We start from the raw sequence: 23003 nt of genomic DNA on the forward strand, positions 1-23003 counted from the left end.
TCCTCATAAGTCAACGCGATTGCGTACGTGATTGATCTACTCGTTATTGTAAATGGAGACTCGAGAGAAAAACTCGAAGAGAAAGGGAATCGCGCGGTAGATTGCATCACCGGATGGTGCTCGTCAGCAAAATTGTTTATCTTTGAGCATAAGTCGAAAGCGATCGTCCTTAAAAGCGACTGGGTGAAAAGAAAACCCATCGGTAGAAGGGGAGGACAACGACCGAATAGGAAACGGATGAGAGCGAAAAAAACGGACAAAGGTATTAGGCCTCCTACTATAATAATAGGGACTAACAGCATTAAATTAAGGAATCCTATAAGATATCTCGGCGTACATTTTAAAAAGGGTTGGAAATCACGAGAGCTGCCGTTATATTAACGATAAGGTCGGCCCACTGTTCGCAAAGCCAGCTAGATTGGCTGCTATGGCGACTTCGTCACTACGCACTTTGAACGGTTTATAGTGGCGTGTTTACCCCTAATGTTTCGAACGCCGCAGCAGGATGTTCCAATCTCTGCAGGGAGGGAGATTTTAGGAAGTTAAGCACCACTCAACAGTCGGCCCTCATCCCAGTTACATCCGCGTACCGCACAACCTCAATGGAATCTGCGTCGTACCTGCAAAACCTCCGATTGATCTCCAGTTATACAAATGAAGATTATACGATCTTCGGAAAAATAGGAACGCCAAGGCAACGACATGTAAATTGAAAGGCAAGAAGCTTATGTATGCGTTAGTAGAACAGGTCGACGAGAAAATTCTTGCGAATTAGCAATCGAGATGGCAGAATTCCTCCAAAGGAACGACGACATTTGCTTTTTTCCCGGACATAAAGAAAATGATGTGTGCCCGTTTCGACCTTCCAAACCATTCCCCAACACTATTTCTTTCGTCACTGAACCTCGTCATGGAGGAAATATGCAAGTGTGGCGATGAGGATACGGTTTCGCATCACATCATCGAATGTCCGGTTTTCGAAACTCAGAGAGTTGCTTCGGAAGAAATTCTCTACGAAAGGAGTTGACCAGAATCAGCGAGACATCTTGTCTCCACGGCCGAGGTCTTATCCATTTTCGCGGAATTATGTAGAAAAACCCTCCTCATTAAGGTCAATTAGTTCATTAATCCTGTTCAGTTGGGATTGTCGGAGTTCTGGTGATAAAGGTGGGTGCCTGTAATCTTCTCAGATTAAATCACTCCCCAATCGGATAGATTCAGAGACGCTCGCATGCATCTCCCTATTACACTATTTTTTTTAAACTCTAACCCAACACTCTCCCAGAAACCCGCTGACCAACCATTCCCATCCTGTCCTATGGAGCAAGTGTTAAGAATCGTGATACTGTGAGTGGGCCTGTCCGTGGTTCCTGATAGGCACCGCCGGAATCAGCATGATGACTCTTTGCTGCGAGGATGTTGGTCGTGGTTAAACCGCTCACCATGTCTCGTCAGCAGGAGTTTTGGTTTTTCCGAGTCTGGTCACTTGGCTCTGATGGCTGTTGTCTGTAGGTGGTTTCGTAGCGTATGCCCTGATGGGCGAGGTAGCATAGAAGATGTCCACCTTCACAATATACTGTTCCTATATACTTATGACTGCATGCTATTTTAATTATTAACAGTTGGCACACCTGCGGCACTCTAACCTAAAAATTAGAAAACGCGGGAAACACTTCAGGCATGGCTCTACGGGCCCTGTCGCCCGGGGGCCTCAGGCACGGCCCTATAGACCTTGTCGCCCGTGACTTTAAAAATTTTTTTGGAAATTTTCCAAAATTTACAAATTTTGAAAATACTGGTTCTTCGATAAACTAAAACACGCAGCCAAGTTGGAACTTCTCAAAATTAATGGTGGGCATGTTCTATGACCGCATACTGAGAAAAATGTTGCTTTCGAAACCGAAAGCAATGCGACTATTGTACTTAAAAATTATATAGTCGGTATAGCCTGCGGGCTTAATGTTGCTTTAAAAGCTAAAAGCAATGCGACTATTGAACTTAGAAATAGTCGGCATAGCCTACGGGCTTAATTGTTCTCGAGACTTGAAAGCAATGCGACTATCGGACTTAGAAAAATTCTAAGACGATGGTTTAGCCTTCGGGCATAATATTGCTCTTAAGTTTCGAAAGCAATGCGACTATCGGACTTAGAAATTTTTTTTTTTTTTTTTTTTTTTTTTAATGCGACTATTGAACTTAGTATAAAAATCGGATAATTAGAGTAAATTTAGTGTACGTAAACGTTGCTTTTGGGGCTGGAAGCAATGCGACTATCGGACTTAGAAAATTTCTAAGTCGATGGTCTAGCCTTCGGGCTTAATGTTGCTTCTAAGTTCCGAAAGCAATGCGACTATCGGACTTAGAAAAATTCCGATGAGTCGACGAAACGTTATATAAATGCTTTCCGAAAGCAATGCGACTATCGGACTTAGAAAAATTCCGATAGTCGATAAAATGTTATACGAATGCTTTCCGAAAGCAATGCGACTATCGGACTTAGAAATTTTTTTTTTTTTTAGCTACAGTCTTCTTCGCAACTTCTTTCCTTATGTTCAATTAAGAAGTTGCTTCCGTACACATCATGATGGTTGTCCGTGGGGAAAAATATTCCGGAGGTAAAATAGCCTCCCATTCGGATCTCCGGGTGGAGGCTTTCCCAGGGGCGGTTAACGTGATCAGGAGAAGTTCGCGCATAGCATCGCTCAATGCGGCATGCGCGCCCCCGAAGACGAAGAGTGGATGCACTTCCGGCGTAGGGCAGCGTAGGAACGCAGCAACCCGCCGGTTGAGTGCCCGAACGTCGTCCAAGGCTACTGACCGCGCGACCCCCCGCTGCGTTCCTTGCCCCGCACAACCCGGACTGCAACAGGTGTTAGCCAATCTTCAAGAGGCTATAACCGTATTAGAAAGGTGTGATAGGGTCTTGCCACGGCCATCTTCCAAGGCCAAGCAAACGATCATCGAAGATAATCTATCCGGGAACATAGAGGTAGACGAAATACGCGAAATCGGCCCTTCCAGTCCGAACGATAGGCAAGCAGAATCTAAAATAGACAGAGAACCGGTTGCCACGCGTCCGCGAACACGAGCGTATGTCCGCGCGCAATCCCCGCAAACCATTCCAGAAACGGAACATACGCCCCCAGTCCTCATGAAAAATGATAACCTACGTAATAGCACAAGACGCGCAGCGAATAGAAATAACCCCCTACCACCTATTGTAGAGATCGACATAGATCAAGTCGGGGAAAGTATAGTCACACCCCTAGAATCGGAAGCGACTACGGAAATAGGCAAGGCCCCGTTTGAACACCCCGAAGAAACAGATATAGGCGTAACCCAGGAAATCAATGGTGTTACAAGCGTGAACACCGTACCCAAAGCACCGCGAGTCACCTTCGCCGAGCCTTGTGCCACGATAAGCGAAATCGACACGACCACCATCGTCAAATCCCCCCCCCCCCCACACCAACCGTGCATTTCCAAAAATCCACCTCCTGCAGCTTAATATGGGGCGCTCGAGGACGGTAACGGGAGAAGTCCGCGAATTGATCAACGATAAACGCTTAGATGTATTACTCCTGCAGGAGCCATACGTCCAAAAGCACGGGACAGGATACGAGATTATTGGACTAGGCAGCAGAACCAGACTAGCGGCGACTCGGGACGAGAGACCATGGTCTGCTATCGCGGCGACCAACCCGAACTTCGCGTTGCTTTTCTTCTCGCAGCTTGGCACCCCGCACTGCGTATGTGCGGAAGTGCAAGCACCCGGCTTCTCTTTCTACGTCGTTTCGCATTATTTTCAATTCAGCGACTAAATAGAGGAGCACCTTAGGCACCTGGATACGGTACTTCGTGCCCTAAGGGGGGAGAGAGTAATAATTTCGCTGGACGCCAATGCGCGATCACCTCTCTGGGGCCCTCAGAGCACCGATGAGAGAGGTTCGAAATTAGAAGCCCTCATCCGGGCATCCGGATTAAAGGTAATCAACGACGTCAAGCAGCCCCCCACATTCTGGACGACGAGAGGCTCCTCATATATCGATGTTACCCTCTCGTCACAATCCATGAGCCGATTCATTGGCCAATGGAAAGTTAGATCGGGATGGACGTCCAGCGACCACAATTCAATAGATATCGCGTTACAACCCCCGAAAACTGAACCGTGTCGAGGGGGGGGCGCTCGGGGGGCGGGGAACAGGAGGTTCAACACCAGGAGAGCCGACTGGGACCTTTTCGCTGAGCGTCTTCTCTCCCTTTCCACGGCGAGGCTGGAGGGAAGTAGTCTAGGATCGGCTTCTGAGGTAGAGGCACGAGCTAATGCGCTCACAAGTGTCCTACAAACCGCGTGCTCTGAATCGATGCCATGGAAAAAGGCCCATCGGAAGTCCAACCCGTGGTGGACGTCAGCGTTAACGACACAGAAGAAGGCGGTGTCTCGGCTTAGGCGCGCGTTCCAACGAGAGAAAGTCGATCTGACTCGTCTCGAGTTGATGCGGGACTATCGGACGTCGCTCCGAGCTTATAGTAAGGCGATACGGCGCGCAAAAATAGAAAGTTGGAGGGAATTCGTAACGGAGCAGGGTAACAAAGATCCGTGGGGATATATCTATAAACAGCAGGCGGGTAAACTTCGCGTAGAAAGGGTGATTAAAACCCTGAAAACAGACGGAGAAAAGACAATGAATGTCCGCGATACAGCGAAAGTCCTCCTCGACACACATGTCCCGGACGACCGCGAGTCCGAGGACACGAATGAACAACGCGCGGTGCGAAACACCTCTAGAGGTGCCCCTGAAACCGTTGACGCCCCTCCTTTCACGACGGAAGAGGTGGCGCGCGTTATAAAGTCCCTCAAAAATGGAAAGGCCCGGGAATTGAACTCATAGATGTGTGCGTGCTAAAAAGAGCATTCGCCACCATTCTCTCCTACTTCGTAGACCTGTTTAACGGTTGCCTCCGATGGGGCATCTTCCCATCCATCTGGAAAGAAGGCTCCCTAAGAGCACTCCTCAAAGGCGTAGATAAAGACGCGGAAGACCTCAAATCCTACAGACCCATATGCCTCCTCTCGGTCCTAGGAAAGGTTCTAGAAAGGCTGCTCAAGATGCGCCTAGAAGCAACATCCCTCGCGCCGGGTAAACTGTCCGACAAACAATACGGCTTCGTCCCAGGACGCTCCACCGAGGACGCGATAGTCGAGATGCGCCGAATCGTTTCTGCCTCCTCACGGAGATACGTCAATGCATTCTTATTCGACATCTCGGGAGCCTTTGATAATGTCTGGTGGCCCTTAGTTCTCAAGGCACTCCGGGATCGAGACTGCACGAGGAATGTCTTTAATGTAATGACCAACTACTTCGCGGACCGTAGGGTGAAGATAGCTTTGGGAGAGCATGAGATTTCTAAGCAGGCTTCGAGAGGCTGCCCACAAGGTTCGGTCCTAGGCCCCTCCTGCTGGAACCTCATGTTTGACCAGCTCCTTCGAATCCTCGAGAAATCATCGGAAATCAACGCAATCGCGTACGCAGACGACCTACTCGTTATCATAGACGGCGATTCTAGGAAGGAACTTGAGGAGGTAGGGAACCGTGCGGTTAAGAGCATCACGGAATGGTGCTCCGCGGCGAAACTTACAATCTCAGAACGGAAAACGGAGGCTATCGTTCTGAAGAGTGACTGGGTAAAGAGAAAACCCATAGGGAGAAGGGGGGGACTCCGACCAGATAGGAAGCGTAAAACGTCGAAAAAGACGGACTTAGCTAGTAGGCCACCTACTATAAAGATAGGGGGTAGTAGCATCAAGTTCAAAGGATCAGTTAGATATCTCGGCATCCATTTCGATAAAGGCCTAGGAGTTTCGAAGCATTGCCGGTATTTAAATGATAAGGTCGGGCCCCTTTTCGCAAAATTAGGAAGACTAGCGGCTAGGGAATGGGGGCTCCGTCATAATGCCCTACGGACTATATACCGAGGCGTATTTACTCCCACGGTCACGTACGCAGCGGCGGGATGGTCAGACCTCTGCACCGAAGGGGACCTCAAAAGGCTAAGCGCGACCCAGCGATCGGCCCTCATCTCGGTTACATCCGCGTATCGGACGACAGCGACTGAATCCCTCTGCGTAATAGCGGGAGAACCACCGGTCGACCTCCAACTCCTTAAACGTAGGAAGCTTTACGAGATAAGAAAGAATACGAAGAACGGGACCATAACGCGTAGACTGGAAGGCGCAAAGAACAAACGCGCGGTAAGAATAGGAGTAGATGACGAAATTCATAGGATTTGGCAATCTAGGTGGGAGCTCTCCACAAAGGGACGGATCACACACGCGTACTTCCCGGACATCAAGACAAGGATGGGTGCCCGCTTCATCTCCCCTAACCACTATACATCTCAGTTTCTTTCAGGACACGGCGCCTTCAAGGCGAAACTAAAGGCGCTAAACATAACCACGGAAGGAACCTGCGAGTGCGGCGAAGAGGACACGGTTTTGCACCACATCGTCGACTGTCTGGTCTTTGACCCCCAGAGAGTTGCTCTGGAGGAAATTCTTCGCGAAAGAAGCTGGCCCGAAGTAGCGAGACATCTTGTCTCAACGGCCGAGGCCTTCTCTCTCTTCGCGGAGTATTGTAAAGAAACCCTCCTTATCAAGGGTTGTTAGTTCGTAATTCCTGTTCAGCTGGGCTTGTCGGAGTCCCGATGATGGGGTTGGGAGCCTGTAATCTTTTCAGGAAAACCCACTCACGATCAGGATAGGGTCGGAGATGCTCGAGCGCGTCTCCCTTTTTTTTTCTCACCTTCACAACTCTTTCCTCATCCTACAATCCTCCCGATCCCATCCCATCCTACGGAACGAGTACCTAGGGTCGTGGTACTGTGAGTGGGCCTCCCAGTGGTTCCCCGTGGGCGCGGTTGGCATCACCGTAGGGATTCGTTGCTATGAGGATGTCAACCGTGGCTAAACCGCTCACCCTGCCCGCCGGCAGGAGTTTTGGGTTTTTCCGAATCCGGTTTCTTCGTAGTGGTGGCTGCTGTCTGTGGGTAGAACCGTAGCGTATGCCCTAATGGGCGAGAAAGCATAGGTGCAGGCACCCTTCCGGTGCCCACCTTTACAATATACTGTTCCTATATACTTTTTTCTTTATTTTTTTTTCTTGCGTTCATTTCGTTATTGTTGTGGTCATTGCATCTCCGCCTACCATTAATGGAAGATTACTTAAGTATTCTTCCCACCTTTTTTTTCCAGCTAAAAGTCTTCTATGCAGCTTCTTTTCTTAACTTCGATTAAGAAGTTGCATCCGTATATATCATGATGGTTGTCCGTGGGAAAAAATATTCCGGAGGTAAACTAGCCTCCCGTTCGGATCTCCGGGTGGAGGCTTTCCTAGGGGTGGTTAACGTGATGAGGAGAAGTTCGCGCATAGCATCGCTTAATGCGGCATGTGCGTCCTCGAAAAGACGACGAGTGGATGCACTTCCGGCGTAGGCCAGCGTAGGAACGCAGCAACCCGTCGGTCGAGTGCCCGAGCGTCGTCCAAGGCTACTCACCGCGCGACCCCTCGCTGCGTTCCTTGCCCCGCACAACCCGGACTGCAACAGGTGTTAGCCAATCTTCAAGAGGCTATAACCGTATTAGAAAGGTGTGATAGGGTCTTGCCACGGCCATCTTCCAAGGCCAAGCAAACGAATGTCATAGATAAACTATCCGGGAACATAGAAATAGGCGAAATAAGCGAAATCGACCCTTCCAGTCCGAACGATAGGCAGGTAGAACGAAATATAGATAGCGTACCGGTAGCCACGCGTCCGCGAACACGAGCGTATGTCCGCGCGCAATCACCGCAAACCCTTCCAGAAACGGAACATACGTCCCCAGCCCCCAAGAAAAATTACAACCTACGCAATAGCACAAAACGCGCAGCGAGTAGAAATAACCCCCTACCACCGATCATAGAGATAGACATCGAACAAGTCGGGGAAAGTAAAGTCACACTCCTAGAACCGGAAGCGACTACAGAAATAGGCGAGGCCCCGTTGGAAGCCCTCGTAGAAATAGAAACAAGCGTAACCCAGAAAGTCAAGGGTGTTACAAGCGTGAACATCGAACCCAAAGCACCGCGAGTTACTTTCGCCGAGCCTTGTGTCACAATCTGCGGAAACGACACGATCTCCACCGTGAAATCATCCCCTCACACTAAACGCGTGTTTTCAAAAATCCTCCTCCTGCAACTTAACATGGGGCGTTCGACAACGGTAACGGGAGAAGTCAGCGAATTGATTAGTGATAAACGCTTGGACGTGTTACTCCTGCAGGAGCCATACGCCCAAAAGCACGAGACAGGACATGAGATTATAGGACTAGGCAGCGGAACCAGATTAGCTGCCACTCGGGACGAGAGACCATGGTCTGCTATCGCGGCGACCAACCCGAACTTCGCGTTGCTTTTCTTCTCGCAGCTTGGCACCCCGCACTGCGTATGTGCGGAAGTGAAAGCACCCGGCTTCTCTTTCTACGTCGTTTCGCATTACTTCCAATTCAGGTACGAAATAGAGGAGCACCTTAGGCACCTGGACACGGTACTTCGTGCCCTAAGGGGGGAGAGAGTAATAATCTCGCTGGACGCCAATGCGCGATCACCTCTCTGGGGCCCTCAGAGCACCGATGAGAGAGGTTCGAAATTAGAAGCCCTCATCCGGGCATCCGGATTAAGAGTAATCAATGACGTCAAGCAGCCACATTCTGGACGATGAGAGGCTCCTCGTATATCGACGTTACCCTCTCGTCGCAATCCATGAGCCGATTCATAGGCCAATGGAAAGTTAGATCGAGATGGACGCCCAGCGACCACAATTCGATAGAAATCGCGTTACAACCCCCGAAGGCTGAGTCGTGTCGTGTGGGAGGGAGCGCTCGTGGGGCGAGGTACAGGAGGATCAACACCAGGAGAGCTGACTGGAACCTGTTCGCCGAGCGTCTTCTCTCCCTCTCTACGGCGAGGTTGGAGGGAAGCGGCTTAGGATCTGCTTCTGAGGTAGAGGCACGAGCTAATGCGTTCACCAGTGTCCTACAAATCGCGTGCTCCGAATCGATGACTCGGAAAAAGGCCCATCGGAAGTTCAACCCGTGGTGGACGTCAGCGTTAACGACACAGAAGAAGGCGGTGTCTCGACTTTGGCGCGCGTTCCAACGAGAGAAAGTTCATCTGACACGTCTCGAGTTGATGCGGGATTATCGCTCGTCGCTGCGAGCCTACTGCAAGGCGATACGGCGCGCAAAGCTAGAAAGTTGGAGGGAATTCGTAACGGAGCAGGGTAACAAAGATCCGTGGGGATATATCTATAAACAGCAGGCGGGTAAACTTCGCGTAGAAAGGGTGATTAACACCCTGAAAAAAGACGGAGAAAAGACAATGAATGTCCGCGATACAGCGAAAGTCCTCCTCGACACGTATGTTCCGGATGACCGCGAGTCTGAAGATACGAACGAACAACGCGCGGTGCGAAACACCTCTAGAGATGCCCCTGAAACCGTTGACGCCCCTCCTTTCACTACGGAAGAGGTGGCGCGCGTTATAAAATCCCTCAAAAATGGAAAGGCCCGGGAATTGAACTCATAGATGTGTGCGTGCTAAAAAGAGCATTCGCCACCATTCTCTCCTACTTCGTAGACCTATTCAACGGTTGCCTCCGATGGGGCATCTTCCCATCCATCTGGAAAGAAGGCTCCCTAAGAGCACTCCTCAAAGGCGTAGATAAAGACGCGGAAGACCTCAAATCCTACAGACCCATATGCCTCCTCTCGATCCTAGGAAAGGTTCTAGAAAGGCTGCTCAAGATGCGCCTAGAAGCAACATCCCTCGCGCCGGGTAAACTGTCGGACAAACAATACGGCTTCGTCCCAGGACGCTCCACCGAGGACGCGATAGTCGAGATGCGCCGAATCGTTTCTGCCTCCTCACGGAGATACGTCATTGCACTCTTATTCGACATCTCGGGAGCCTTTGATAATGTCTGGTGGCCCTTAGTTCTCAAGGCACTCCGGGATCGAGACTGCACGAGGAATGTCTTTAATGTAATGACCAACTACTTCGCGGACCGTAGGGTGAAGATAGCTTTGGGAGAGCATGAGATTTCTAAGCAGGCTTCGAGAGGCTGCCCACAAGGTTCGGTCTTAGGCCCCTCCTGCTGGAACCTCATGTTTGACCAGCTCCTTCGAATCCTCGAGAAATCATCGGAAATCAACGCAATCGCGTACGCGGACGACCTACTCGTTATCATAGACGGCGATTCTAGGAAGGAACTTGAGGAGGTAGGGAACCGTGCGGTTAAGAGCATCACGGAATGGTGCTCCGCGGCGAAACTTACAATCTCAGAACGGAAAACGGAGGCTATCGTTCTGAAGAGTGACTGGGTAAAGAGAAAACCCATAGGGAGAAGGGGGGGACTCCGACCAGATAGGAAGCGTAAAACGTCGAAAAAGACGGACTTAGCTAGTAGGCTACCTACTATAAAGATAGGGGGTAGTAGCATCAAGTTCAAGGGATCAGTTAGATATCTCGGTATCCATTTTGACAAAGGCCTAGGAGTTTCGAAGCATTGCCGGTATTTAAATGATAAGGTCGGGCCCCTTTTCGCAAAATTAGGAAGACTAGCGGCTAGGGAATGGGGGCTCCGTCATAATGCCCTACGGACTATATACCGAGGCGTATTTACTCCCACGGTCACGTACGCAGCGGCGGGATGGTCAGACCTCTGCACCGAAGGGGACCTCAAAAGGCTAAGCGCGACCCAGCGATCGGCCCTCATCTCGGTTACATCCGCGTATCGGACGACAGCGACTGAATCCCTCTGCGTAATAGCGGGAGAACCACCGGTCGACCTCCAACTCCTTAAACGTAGGAAGCTTTACGAGATAAGAAAGAATACGAAGAACGGGACCATAACGCGTAGACTGGAAGGCGCAAAGAACAAACGCGCGGTAAGAATAGGAGTAGATGACGAAATTCATAGGATTTGGCAATCTAGGTGGGAGCTCTCCACAAAGGGACGGATCACACACGCGTACTTCCCGGACATCAAGACAAGGATGGGTGCCCGCTTCATCTCCCCTAACCACTATACATCTCAGTTTCTTTCAGGACACGGCGCCTTCAAGGCGAAACTAAAGGCGCTGAACATCACCACCGAAGGAACCTGCGAGTCCAGATTTCGAACCCCAGAGAGTGGCTCTGGAGGAAATCCTCTGTGAAATGAATTAGCCTGAAGCGGCGAAACATCTTGTTCCAACGGCCGATGCCTTCTCCCACTTCGCGGAGTTTTGTAAGGAAACCCTCCTTATCAAGGGTTGTTAGTTCGTAAGTCCTGTTCAGCTGAGATTGTCGGAGTCCTGGTGGTGGGGGTGGGACCCTGTAATCTTCTCAGGTAAACCCATTCTCGAATTGGATAGTGTCGAAGATGCTAGAGCGCGTCTCCTTATTTTTTTTTTTCTTTTTTTTTCTCCATCACCCAACTCTTTCCCCTAAACCTACTATCTTTCCAATCCCATGCCATCCTACAGAACGAGTGCCAAAGATCGTGGTACTCTGAGTGGGCCTCCCCGTGGTTTCCCTTGGGTACGGTCGGAAATTATTCGAAAGTCATCGTACTGTGACGATAAATCGTTCCAGAGACGAAGTCCTACCTTGTCTTGGTATGTTTGTAATATTTAATTACCGTCGCCCTTCACTTGGCAGAGCCGAAAGGGGATGCTTTATTTAAATTTATAATTGGAAACTAATGCGTTCGATATTCTAGAGACTAAGTTTTATAGCGGGAAGCGGTTGGACTTTCTATCCGCCAGTCCGTTCCCATAAGACTCCATGAATTTCACCGTGTGTTGCCGATCACTCGCCAGCATAATCAGTATTTTTAAGTGTTTGAACATTTTGGCCTGCTCAAAATGCCGTCGCCGAGCCTGACCAGCTGTTGGCAGGCGGAGTCCTCTGACGGCCAATACACAGTAATACCGGTCTGCGACGCTGCTGCTTGGGTACTCTTAAAACCCGTCTTGAAACACGGACAAAGGAGTATTACATGGGTACGAGTCATTGGGATTGCAAAACTTAAAGGCGAAATGAAAGTGAAGGTAGACCTATATGTACAATTATAAGTTATTCTGAGTAAACTAGTCGTCGAAATAAGATTTTTCTGGAACTAATGAAATCTGTAAAGTACAGGAAAACAAAATTTGGCATTGGTTTTACTGTGTACCAAAAAATCTAAAAATTATCTGAAGCCTTTCTTACATGTAAAATATTATGAATACGCATGCAGCGAAGGCATAAGGTAATAAGTTTCGTTTAGGCTGTATGAATAGAAGGCGATACGCAGGCTGTGTAGGCTTAAAATAATAAGTTTTTCTTTTCTTTGACCCATCCTTTTCCGTGAATAAATAAGAAATTTGCTTCCACCACTCTATACTTTCTTACCCGACATAAACCGACCAGCAACGACAACGCATAATAATTCAGTCTTACAGAAAAAATTCTCAAGCGATAAACAGTTCTATAGTTATCCCCTAAAATGTCAGATCCTAAGGCAGGAACATCAGGAATGCAAGAAGCAACTAGTGATAATGAAAGTGATAATTTCATGTTTGCAAGAAATAGAAAGAAGAATCGAAAGTTTGTTATCATGGATAGCGATGGTGATTTAGAAAATGTGGAAAACATGAATGTGAATATTGAACTGTTAGGTGATACACAGGATGAGGTTTTTGAAGAAAATGATGGGGTCGATTGTACTGACATTGAAAGTGAAATAGAACAGCATCAAAGTGAGCTTACTGAAGATACAGAAACGTGGGAAGATGATGTTCTCTTACAAAAATTCCTTTTGTGGGTAAATTATCCTCCAAAAGTTATCAAACGGAGGTAGTCCGTACGATTTTTTTGAACTTTTATTTGACAATACCTTTTTCTCTTTGATTGTCAATGAAACAAACAAGTACGGCGAAATTGTTTTAAAGGAAAAATGGAAGGACTTAACTATTTCTGAATTCAAGGTGTTTATAAGTTTATTATTACATATGGCAACTATCAAATGTCCAAGAATTGATAATTATTGGAATAAAAGCGAACAATTTGGTTTCCAGTGTTTTTCCCGACGCATGACTGAACAAAGATTTCAAAATGTCTTACGAGCGCTTCATTTCTCGTCGGATAATGAAAGTGATCATCGCCTACGGAAAATAATTCCAATTATAGATTATTTTAATAATAAAATGAGAGAAATATCTCTAGTTCCTTAAAGAGGAAGGTTAATATTTAAACAATACATGGCCGATAAAAAACACAAACATGGTGTAAAGTTATACGTTGTGTGCGAAAGTTCTGGTACTGCGTTACGAATAAAAGTATATACGAGAAGTGGTGACGATATAAGTGGAAAAGGACATGTAGATAAAGTTGTCTTTCATTTGATGAAAGATTTTCTAAATCAGGGACATTCTGTTTTCATGGACAATTATTACAGTTCTTTTGGTATAGTTTCAAAATTGCTACAATACAAAAGTTACTGTACAGGAACATTTAGAAAGACAAGGAAAGGAGACTTTAAGACTTGGAAGTAATAAAAAAAAAAATTGACAAAAAATGAAATTATTTCTCGATTCAAAAACAATGTAATGATAGGTAAATTTAAAGACAAAAGAGACATGTTATTCATTTCTAGTGAATACAAAGCAACGTTAAAAGAATACGAAAATAAATATAAACGAAATATTTTGGAACCAATTGCGTTCCATTATTACAGCAATTATATGAACGGGATAGATCGCAAAGATCAGATGCTGTTTTATTATTCTTGCTCAAGGAAAACATTTAAATGTTACATCAAATTATGGATTCATTTAGTTGAAACTTTGGTTTTTAATTCCTTCAATTTATACAAAACATACTCACCGACAATAAGAACATTGAGTTTTAACGAGTATCGTCTAGAGATTTTAAAAAACTTAATTGGAAACCCCCGAGACAGAAGGTCGACAACACCAGAAACAAATGATCACCTACCTGGAATTTTACTAAGAAATAAAAATAGGAATGTAAACAGAAAGATTTGCCGAGAGTACTACAAAGAAGGAAAATATAAACGTAGTAATTACCTTTGTCCTGCTTGTATCGGTAATCCTAGATTATGTTTGGGAGAATGTTTCAAGCGCTACCATCAAACAACTAATGTATAATTACTTTACTATTTCCTAAAAATGTATTTACAAATTATATTTTCTTTTTTATTATTGAGTTACATTACAGTATTATCTTTAGACATTTTTCTAAAAATTTATTTCTCATTTATGTTACTTTTTTCATTATTCAACTTATTTTTTTTTAACTTTTTACTACTTTTAAAAAATTTTCTTTGCATAATATTCTGTTCTTTATTATTGAAAGCAAAATAACGATTTTATATTATCCAACTATTTTGGAAATAAATGTTTATACATTTTTTAATGATGTATTTTCATTTTACCTTACGTTGCACATATGGTGTTCAATCCGTTCCTCGCAATAAAAATTTTCCGAGGAGCGAGCTGCACACCCGGTGTGCAATGATCGTATTTATGTGAATTCGCTTACGAATTGTGTAATTTCCATAGTAAACATGTTTTTTTTTGTATTAAAAATGAAGAAAATAAAGAAAAAAAAAAATTTCGCTCCTGGGGACCGAGTTCGAAAAAAATCGTCGTCTCGAATGGGATAAGTCATAGTTAGCAAGCAGTCTCTTCTTACCGGATCCCACCATCAACCACCCTCCAAATAAAACTCTCCTGAGGATGAATAGGCAAAAATAGGCAAAAAAAAAAGGAATGTGACAGGACTTAATATATAATATATAAAGCTAGGGGAAGAAGTGTGCATGAACAGCGGAAGCACAAAAATTCATATGATAGCAAAGTTCTATCTATCATATCTGCAAATCAAGAAGGCGCCATGGAGTGATGAAGAATCTAGCCTCCTCGCGAGGCATGCAGCAAGATTGTTCCAAAGAGGTGCTAAATCCTTGAATGTGGTTCTCATTCCGTATTTTCCTAACCGCGCGCAAGCAGCCATTAAGGGTCAAAGATGCTACCAGCATCATAAAGACCTAGTACAACGTTACTTGGCAAAGCTACGGGAGAGGACACATACGAAACCAGACGTAAGCTTTGTTGCAACAGTTGATCCAATAATTGACCTTAAAAAGACTATTTCTAAGAAGATTGACAAATCAAACCCGCTTACTGGCCCCGAATTTTGGGCTGGTAGGCTGGGGACGATTTATAAGAACATGTCTATGAAGTCACAGAACGAGAAAGCGGCTGAACTGAATCCTTATCTTTTGGAGATATTTCCTCCGAAAACATGCCGGCGGCCGACTCGAGAAGTTCAGAACGGACTGACAAAGAGGCAAGCTCGTAGGGCAGAATACGCGATAACACAGAATGCATGGAGGAAAAATCCATGCAAATATCTTTGTGATATCTTAAAAATCTTCCAACACTAGTAATACTAGCCCAACACATCCCGAAAGGAAGAGATGGTCCCCTATTGACAGACCTTCATGTCAAAATCAAGCAACTTGTCTCCGTGAGTACAGTCTGTTTCAGAAAATGAAAACAAAGCGCTACTTATATCAATCGAGCCGGCCGAAATTTATCAGGTTTTGCCGGACACTAATACTGCGCCAGGCCCTGATGGCCTAACGAATGGACAGCTGAGAAAGATCCCCATTAGAATTTTTGTAAAAATATTTAACCTATTGCTCGATATACATTGATGATCTGGCACAGCAAGAACGAAGACGCTCGAAATGACCGACTATCGCTCAAGTTACTGATTGCTGAACGGAGCCGAGCCTCATAGTAATCAACGAGGCAAGCAACTCGCCAACATATAGTTCGCCACGAGGAACTTCGAACATCGACGTTACGCTCGCCATGGAAAACATAGCGCTGTTCGTAAGGAACTAAATAATTGAGGAGGGTCACAACTCCAGCGACCTCAATGTCATTTTGTTCTTTTTCGAGAAAAGCAGAAACAACAGCTACACGCTGCGAAAACTCCAATTCTCCGTCGTCAACGCCGACTGGAAAAGTATTGACGAGGAACTCGTGAGAAGAGTGCGAGTGAAACACATCACACGGAAATGCACGGACCGCGAAAGGGTGGAGGCGAGGATGCACGAGGTCACGGAAAACGTGAGGCCTGTTACGCCTCCATCCGGAGGAAACACCATAGACCGACTTCTGTCCCCTGGTGGAGCAAGGAACTCTTTAGGTTGAAGAAAAAGATATACAGCGCGCGAAAGCGTTTTCAAAGAGAACGAGACCCAGCGAAAATGCAGCGGAAAGAAGCGAAAGCGGTGCTACGACCTCCTCATTCACCACACGTGGAAGGAAAGCAGGAAGAGAACAGTTACCATCGGGGGAAATGAAAAGCGGTGGGGACTGGTTTATAAAATGTGTATCGGGAAAATCACCCCCGAGAAAACGCTTTGCCTGCGACAGCGCGACAATCTACCCCTGTCGTGGAACAGAGCCACGCTTGACCTTCTAAAAGCGCTCGTACCCGACGACGGCGAAGTGGACACCTACGAGTGCCAGCGAAACGTTCGTGAAGCTATGGAACAGGAACCCGTGACTGAGGACTGCGAGGCCTTCAAGGATATCGAGGTCGCACAAACAATCAACAGCCTAAGCAACTGAAAAGCATCGACCCTGAATGGAACCGAGGTGGAAGTTCTGAAAAGAGCTTGCATATACCTCTTCCGGGAAGTTACGGTCATAATGAACGGCTGTCTTCGGTGGAGCGTCTCCCCGGAACCATGGAAAATGGAATCAGTCAGAGCGCTCCTTAAAAACCCAGGAAAAGGACGAATCCGAAGCGAAATCATTTCGGCCGATATGCCCTGAGTACTCGGGAAAGGTACTCAAGATCTAGAAGCTAATGTCAAGTCGTCTACGAAAAACATTCACGAGGGAATAAATCACATCTAATCGGCAGTACGGATTCCGGAAAGGGAAGTCAACGGATGACACGATACTGAAATTCCGCTCGATCGTCCACGAGAGAGAGTAGAAGTACGTACTCGTGATACTCTACATCTTAGTAGCGTTCGATAATCTAAGGTGGCCCAGCGTGATGAATGCGCTGAAGCTGCGAAAATGCTCGCGCAACGCTTTCCGTCTCATCCTCGATTACTTCGCGAATCGTTACGTGAAGTAGCTTTAGGCGCTCAACTATAGACGCTTCTCCTGAGCGAACAGCGCTTATGGGAGCCGTGCATTTGTTTTGCATTTTTTGCTATTAAAAAATCAAGACATTCAAATAATCCTAGTATCTGAAAATATAAAAGAATATTGGTCCGTGGATCCATATTTGGCTACACCAATCTTTTCAAAATTAATGAGTAGAAACAAGTTTGAATAGGTTACAAAATATTTACATTGTAACAACAACATTGAAATGAATGAAAATAATAATAGACTCTATAAAATAGAACCTGTTTACAATTATCTGATAGAAAAATTTTAAACCATTCTTACTCCTCATCAAAACTTGTCGCTAAATGTAGCCATAATTCCTTGGCGTAAAAAATTACGATTTAAGACGTACAATCCACAATTGATTACTAAATATGGAATATTTGTACGAGTATTATCGGAGAGTCAAACTGGATATATACGTAATATAGAAATTTGTTATGGACAAGGAGGAAAACCACAGGATTCTTCTAACGATTCTTACACCATTATTAATAATAATGATAAACACCATATTTCGGATATTGGCACCATCTTTATATGGATAACTGTTATAATACTTTGAATAATTCTGAATACTTATTACAAAATAAAATACGAATTTATGGCACAATAAGCACCAATAGATAGCCAAGATGTTTTCAAATAAAATCGTTAAATCTAAAAAAAGGGGAGAGTATTTTCAAACGTAAACGTCATATTTTGTTGCAAATATGGAAAGATAAAAGAGAAATACGAATGATTCCAACAATTCATAAATTTGAAATAACTGAATGTACTGGAAAATATAAAACCATGCAGAAATTCATTGCAGAATATAATTCAAACATGAACGGAGTCGAGCTTACTGATCGGTATCTATCATATTACTCAATATTGAGAAAAACAATTAAATGGCCAAAAAAGGTAATATTCTAATCTCATCAACTACGGCCTGTTCAACGCATTCAAGATTTATAATTCGTGTAAGAATAAAAATGAAATATATAGATTTTCTACTTCCTGTGATGAAATTATGATCGATGGAAGAAAAATCAACGGATACAGTTATAAATATAGAACAAAGTATTTTAAATACAACAAATCATCTACGCATCGACCTACCATTAGACTCGCTGGTAATATGAAACAGCATATACTTGAACCAATAACGAGTAAAGACAAGAAGTTTTCCAACCAAAAAATGTAAAATTTGTTCGTCCAATGGAAAAAAGAGTGAAACAAGATACTGCTGCACATCGTGTAGAACACCATTGCACAATGGAGTATGCTTAACTAGATATCACACTCTAAAACATTATTCAAGCATGTGAAGTAAATAATAGTTAAAATGTAAAAAATCTTATACAATAAATAGAAGTATAAAATATATAGTTATAATTAAGAATAATTTATCTAAATATAATACCAAATGCAAATCAAAACTGTGCATATACCCATCCTATTGTTTGCCAAGCATGCACCTGGAGTGTTAAAAAATGTTCGGGCCTTGGGAGCGCGTTGAGTGCGCAGAGCAACGTACACAATGTGTTAATGCCATTAAAGAGAAGAGGCGTAATTCTTGACAGATTTTGACGAACTAAGTCTCATTTTAAAGACGAAGGTTTAATTTACTGCAGATGGATTTTTAAAATAGATTTATTTTCTTTGAAAAAAATTCTGTCAAAAAATGATATTTTTTCGAGAACAGTTTATGTATGAATACCAAGCTTTTTTTAAATCGGTCGAAATCATACCGTAGATTAAGCTATTGTCCTTGATGGCGTAAATGCTCTTTTCGATATTTTTCGCGAAGAAAAAGTTTAGTATACTGTGGCGCCCTTCGAAATTTGCGACAAAAGAGATAAATCTCGTACCTCCACTATTGGTTTACATATACACGTTTGAATGATATATGTTTTATGTCCGTGAAGTAACAATTGTTTGCTAAGTTGGGTATGTAAATAGCTGATGCTCAGATTTTTTGAACATTTCCAAACCTAAAGAAATGCGTTTCACGAAGCTATAACGGAAAAGCTCTGACGGATGAGTTTTGGCCAAATGATTTTATGGCAAAAATAAGAAAATACGGGTCAAATTTTATGTCAATGGATCAGAATTTCTAAAATATTTAAATTTTTGAAAAATATATAGTTTCTTTTAGATTTTATAGACTAAGGAAATAGAGATTCTATAAACAATGTGCAACATATTGGGAAGCATATAGATTCGTAATTCAGGAACTTTTAGTTCGAGACGTAAATGATTGCAGTGGTTTTTTCATTGTATATATGTAAACGAAAATAATGAATTTGCTCTTTTTTCCATATTTGATAAATTACTGAGCTGTTACTATCTAATATCTTATATTTATTTCCTCCACTGATAAACGTGACGTGAATTTCACGGTGATCTATGGTAGATTTTTGTTGCTCCCACGAGCTGAGCGAGAGTTTGGAAAAGTGCTCACACAAATTGAGTTCCTTAGTCAGTTGTAATTTTTATTGGTGTACCGTAATGACAGATCCAATGTTCGTATAGTACAGTAATGATGGTATCCGTTGTCATGTCCTTCAGAGGTATAGCTACGGGTGAAACGATATGGTGAAACGATCAATGATGGTTAACAATTTCGCAACGGGTACCGTCTACATACGGCAGTCATTTTTTGGCCCACGTAGACTGACGTCGCTTATACAACCAAGTCATTTATTAGTTAATAGCGGCTAACGCCGTCTAAATACGGCAGTCTGTTTGTTGGTTTACAAAGGCTATCGCCAACAATATACAGCACAGACTTTATTGTCAGAGAAATAAAGAATTTTTCTCAGTAAGAGTATTCTATACGAATAAAGGCAACACAAAATTATTTTGCTAAAAATTCGAAAAATTCTGAAGATACAAAAAGAGTGCATTTATTTTCTGTAAGCTTATGGTGTATCAGATTTAAATAACTTATAATAAGCTACAAAAAATAGAGTGAGCCGAATCACTAATAACATCGGTAAAACCTCCAATTTCACTTTTTTGTTGTTAATGTTAATAAATATTTTACCCTTTTTAAAACGGATTATAACAGTAGGAAACAACGGAAACAGGTGAACGAGACTGATTCGGATAGTTATGATGAAAATGAATCTTATATAAATACACCATTTCGTAAAATAAGATTATCTGATGAAACTGAAGATGTTAATTAACAAAGCATCAATCCGAATGATATCAGATGGACCTCTCAAAATTGTGAGCTCACCATTCATGATTTTACAAGACAACAATCGGGAATTCAAACGCACATATTTGATTCTTGGAAAATTTTTTCAATTTTTCTAATTATTCGTATATGAGTAATTGATAGATTTCATTGTTGAAAAAAACAACTAATCATTGGAGACGAAGAAATAATAGTAATCCTGAACCAGGGACAAAAACAGATGAACCGTACTGTTTTATCGCTGTTGCTTACTAATGTCTAGAGAGAAGAAATTATCAATTGATGAATATTGGAGCAAAAATAAATTATTGCGAAGCAACATCTTTGCAGAATAATGAGTAGAGATCGCTATAAGTGTTACTGAGAAAGTGTTACTGCGCTTTCGCGGAAGACAACAAAGTATGGTACAGGTGCGCCGTCGCGAAAGGGTTAAACAGTGTCGGTAGTGTTTGACCTTCAGTAGAAAGATGATGTCCAAGTAGATATGGTTAAAATGGTTATCAAGTACGTCTATGTGTATTGGCTTGATCTTATTGTGACGGTGAATTTTTCCTCGTTGGCAAGCAAGATATTCTCTAGACCATTTGAGTGCGTCCTTAAGAATCAAGCCAAATATATTTTTCGCATAAATTTAAATATGTGGTCCAGCCGCTATGATGTGAAAGATCATGAATGACTTTGAAAACTGTCTTGCGTAATGGTTCTGGTAAGAATGGTCTGATGAAACCTGAGAAAATGTCACAATAGATGTTCATTCCTGGTTCTAGTGTGAGTTTTCGTAGTTTCAATGAAGTTGTGTCTCTGATCATATCAGCTAGATCATTGTCGTTCAGTTGTGCTTGTTGGATTTCAAGAGATGTGAGAATGGATGGCATGTTTATAGTATTAATGCAGGATAGTGTATCTGCGACTGTGTTATCATCACCCTTCACATAGACTAAAGTCAGTGAAAAATTATGAGATGTATTCGAGCTATAGTAGTTGACGTTCCGATGTTTGGTCCAGTTTTTGTTTGAAGACAAAAGTAAATGGTTTGGTTTCTGTTTTGATGACAAATTGACGGAAATCAAAAAAGTGAAGCAAAAATTTGACTGATGCAAAAACAGCAAGAAATCCACGATCGTATGTGTTGTATTTCTGTTCTGTCTGGCTCAGTTATCTAGAGAAAAACCCTATAGGTTTTTAGATATCATCTTCCAGCTGTTCTAGTTTAGCTCCCATTGCAGTTGCGAATGCGTCGGTTGTGAGAGTCATTGGTCCGTTAGAAAACGAAAAAACGAGCAATGTGATTGTTGCAAGTAGTTTTGCATATTTCAAATGCCTCATTGCCTTCAGGAATCCATGTGATCTTGGTTATATCATTTTTTATTGACAGTTTAAGGTAACAATTGAGAGGCAACATGATCTGTATTGCCTAAAGTATACAGCAATGATAATTGATCATGCCAAGAAATCTGCGAAGTTCAGCGATAGTTTTAGGTTTCTGATATCTACTAATAGCATCAATTCGTTCGCACGTTGGAATGTAACCATGTTCATTAATGGTGTAACCCAGGAAGTTTGTTTCCTTTTGGTTGAACAGGCAGTTTTTGAGATTGATAAGAAGATTGTTGTCTTTTAAGCGTTCAATCTGTGTGTTTCAGATATTAGTCTCCATTGTCCGAGAATACCAAAATGCCATCCACGTAGACGAAGACGAAGTCCAGGTCTCTGAAAAGTGCGTCCATAAATCGTTGGAACGACTGGGTGGGGTTTTTCAGACAAAAAGGCATACCTAAGTACGCAACCCAAGGTGTTATGATGGCAGTTTTTCAATGTTGTCCATGTGCACAAATAGTTGAAGATATGCTTTTTCGCAGTCGATTTTGCAGTAATGCTTTCTATCATGTATCCACAGAAAGAATGAGCGGAGAACTATATGCCAAGATTAGGAGCACCATTAAGTTTACGATAATCACCGTACGTTCTCCGGCTGTTGTCTTTCTTTCGTATCATATGAATAGAATTGATGTACATTCTACTGGAGAATCTAATGATTTCGGAGTTCACAAGTTCTCTGATTTGAGTTTTTGCCGCCGCTGCCTTTCCACCCGCTAGTTTACGTGCTCGTGCGGTGACTAGTGGACCATGCGTAATAATTTTGTGCGTAAATGGACGTGCTTTTAAATTTAGACATGGCTTGCTAATCGACCAAGTGATCTCAACGAATTGTTTTAAAAGTTTAGCATACTCAGTAGGCAAATCTGAACTTACAGATGAAATGCCGTAATGCTGTGGTTTCATTGCATTTCTTTTTGACGAGAGATGAGAAACAGGATCTATCAATTGTTGGTACTTTAAATCAATCAACAAAATGTAGTGAATTAGGAAATCAGTTCCGATGATTGCTATTTCCACGTCTGCGATGATAAAAGACTAGCAGAAATCTCTGCGGAGATTTAAATCTAGGTTGATGATTTTAGTGCCGTATATATGTGATGAATTTGCAGCATAAAGTGTGAGTTGATATTTCTATTTTCA

At 43.5% G+C, this 23003-nt stretch overlaps 1 protein-coding gene across 1 annotated transcript; it reads left to right on the forward strand.

Annotated features, from left to right (window-relative positions):
• The first annotated feature begins 13321 nt into the window (after positions 1 to 13321).
• Positions 13322 to 14230, forward strand: LOC124428616. The gene is made up of 2 exons (XM_046972877.1): positions 13322 to 13611; positions 13717 to 14230. Exons 1-2 carry the CDS (start codon positions 13322 to 13324, stop codon positions 14228 to 14230), a joined length of 804 nt encoding a protein of 267 aa, XP_046828833.1.
• The last annotated feature ends 8773 nt before the right edge of the window (positions 14231 to 23003 follow it).

Source organism: Vespa crabro, chromosome 13 (assembly GCF_910589235.1).
Source record: "Vespa crabro chromosome 13, iyVesCrab1.2, whole genome shotgun sequence".
Lineage (NCBI taxonomy): Eukaryota > Metazoa > Arthropoda > Insecta > Hymenoptera > Vespidae > Vespa > Vespa crabro.

Coding starts and splice junctions, on each gene's coding strand:
- LOC124428616 (XM_046972877.1), top strand. CDS start 13,322: ATGGCCGATAAAAAACACAAACATGGTGTAAAGTTATACGTTGTGTGC. Junction 13,612..13,716: donor GGAGACTTTAAGACTTGGAA/GTAATAAAAAAA, acceptor ATTCATTTCTAG/TGAATACAAAGCAACGTTAA.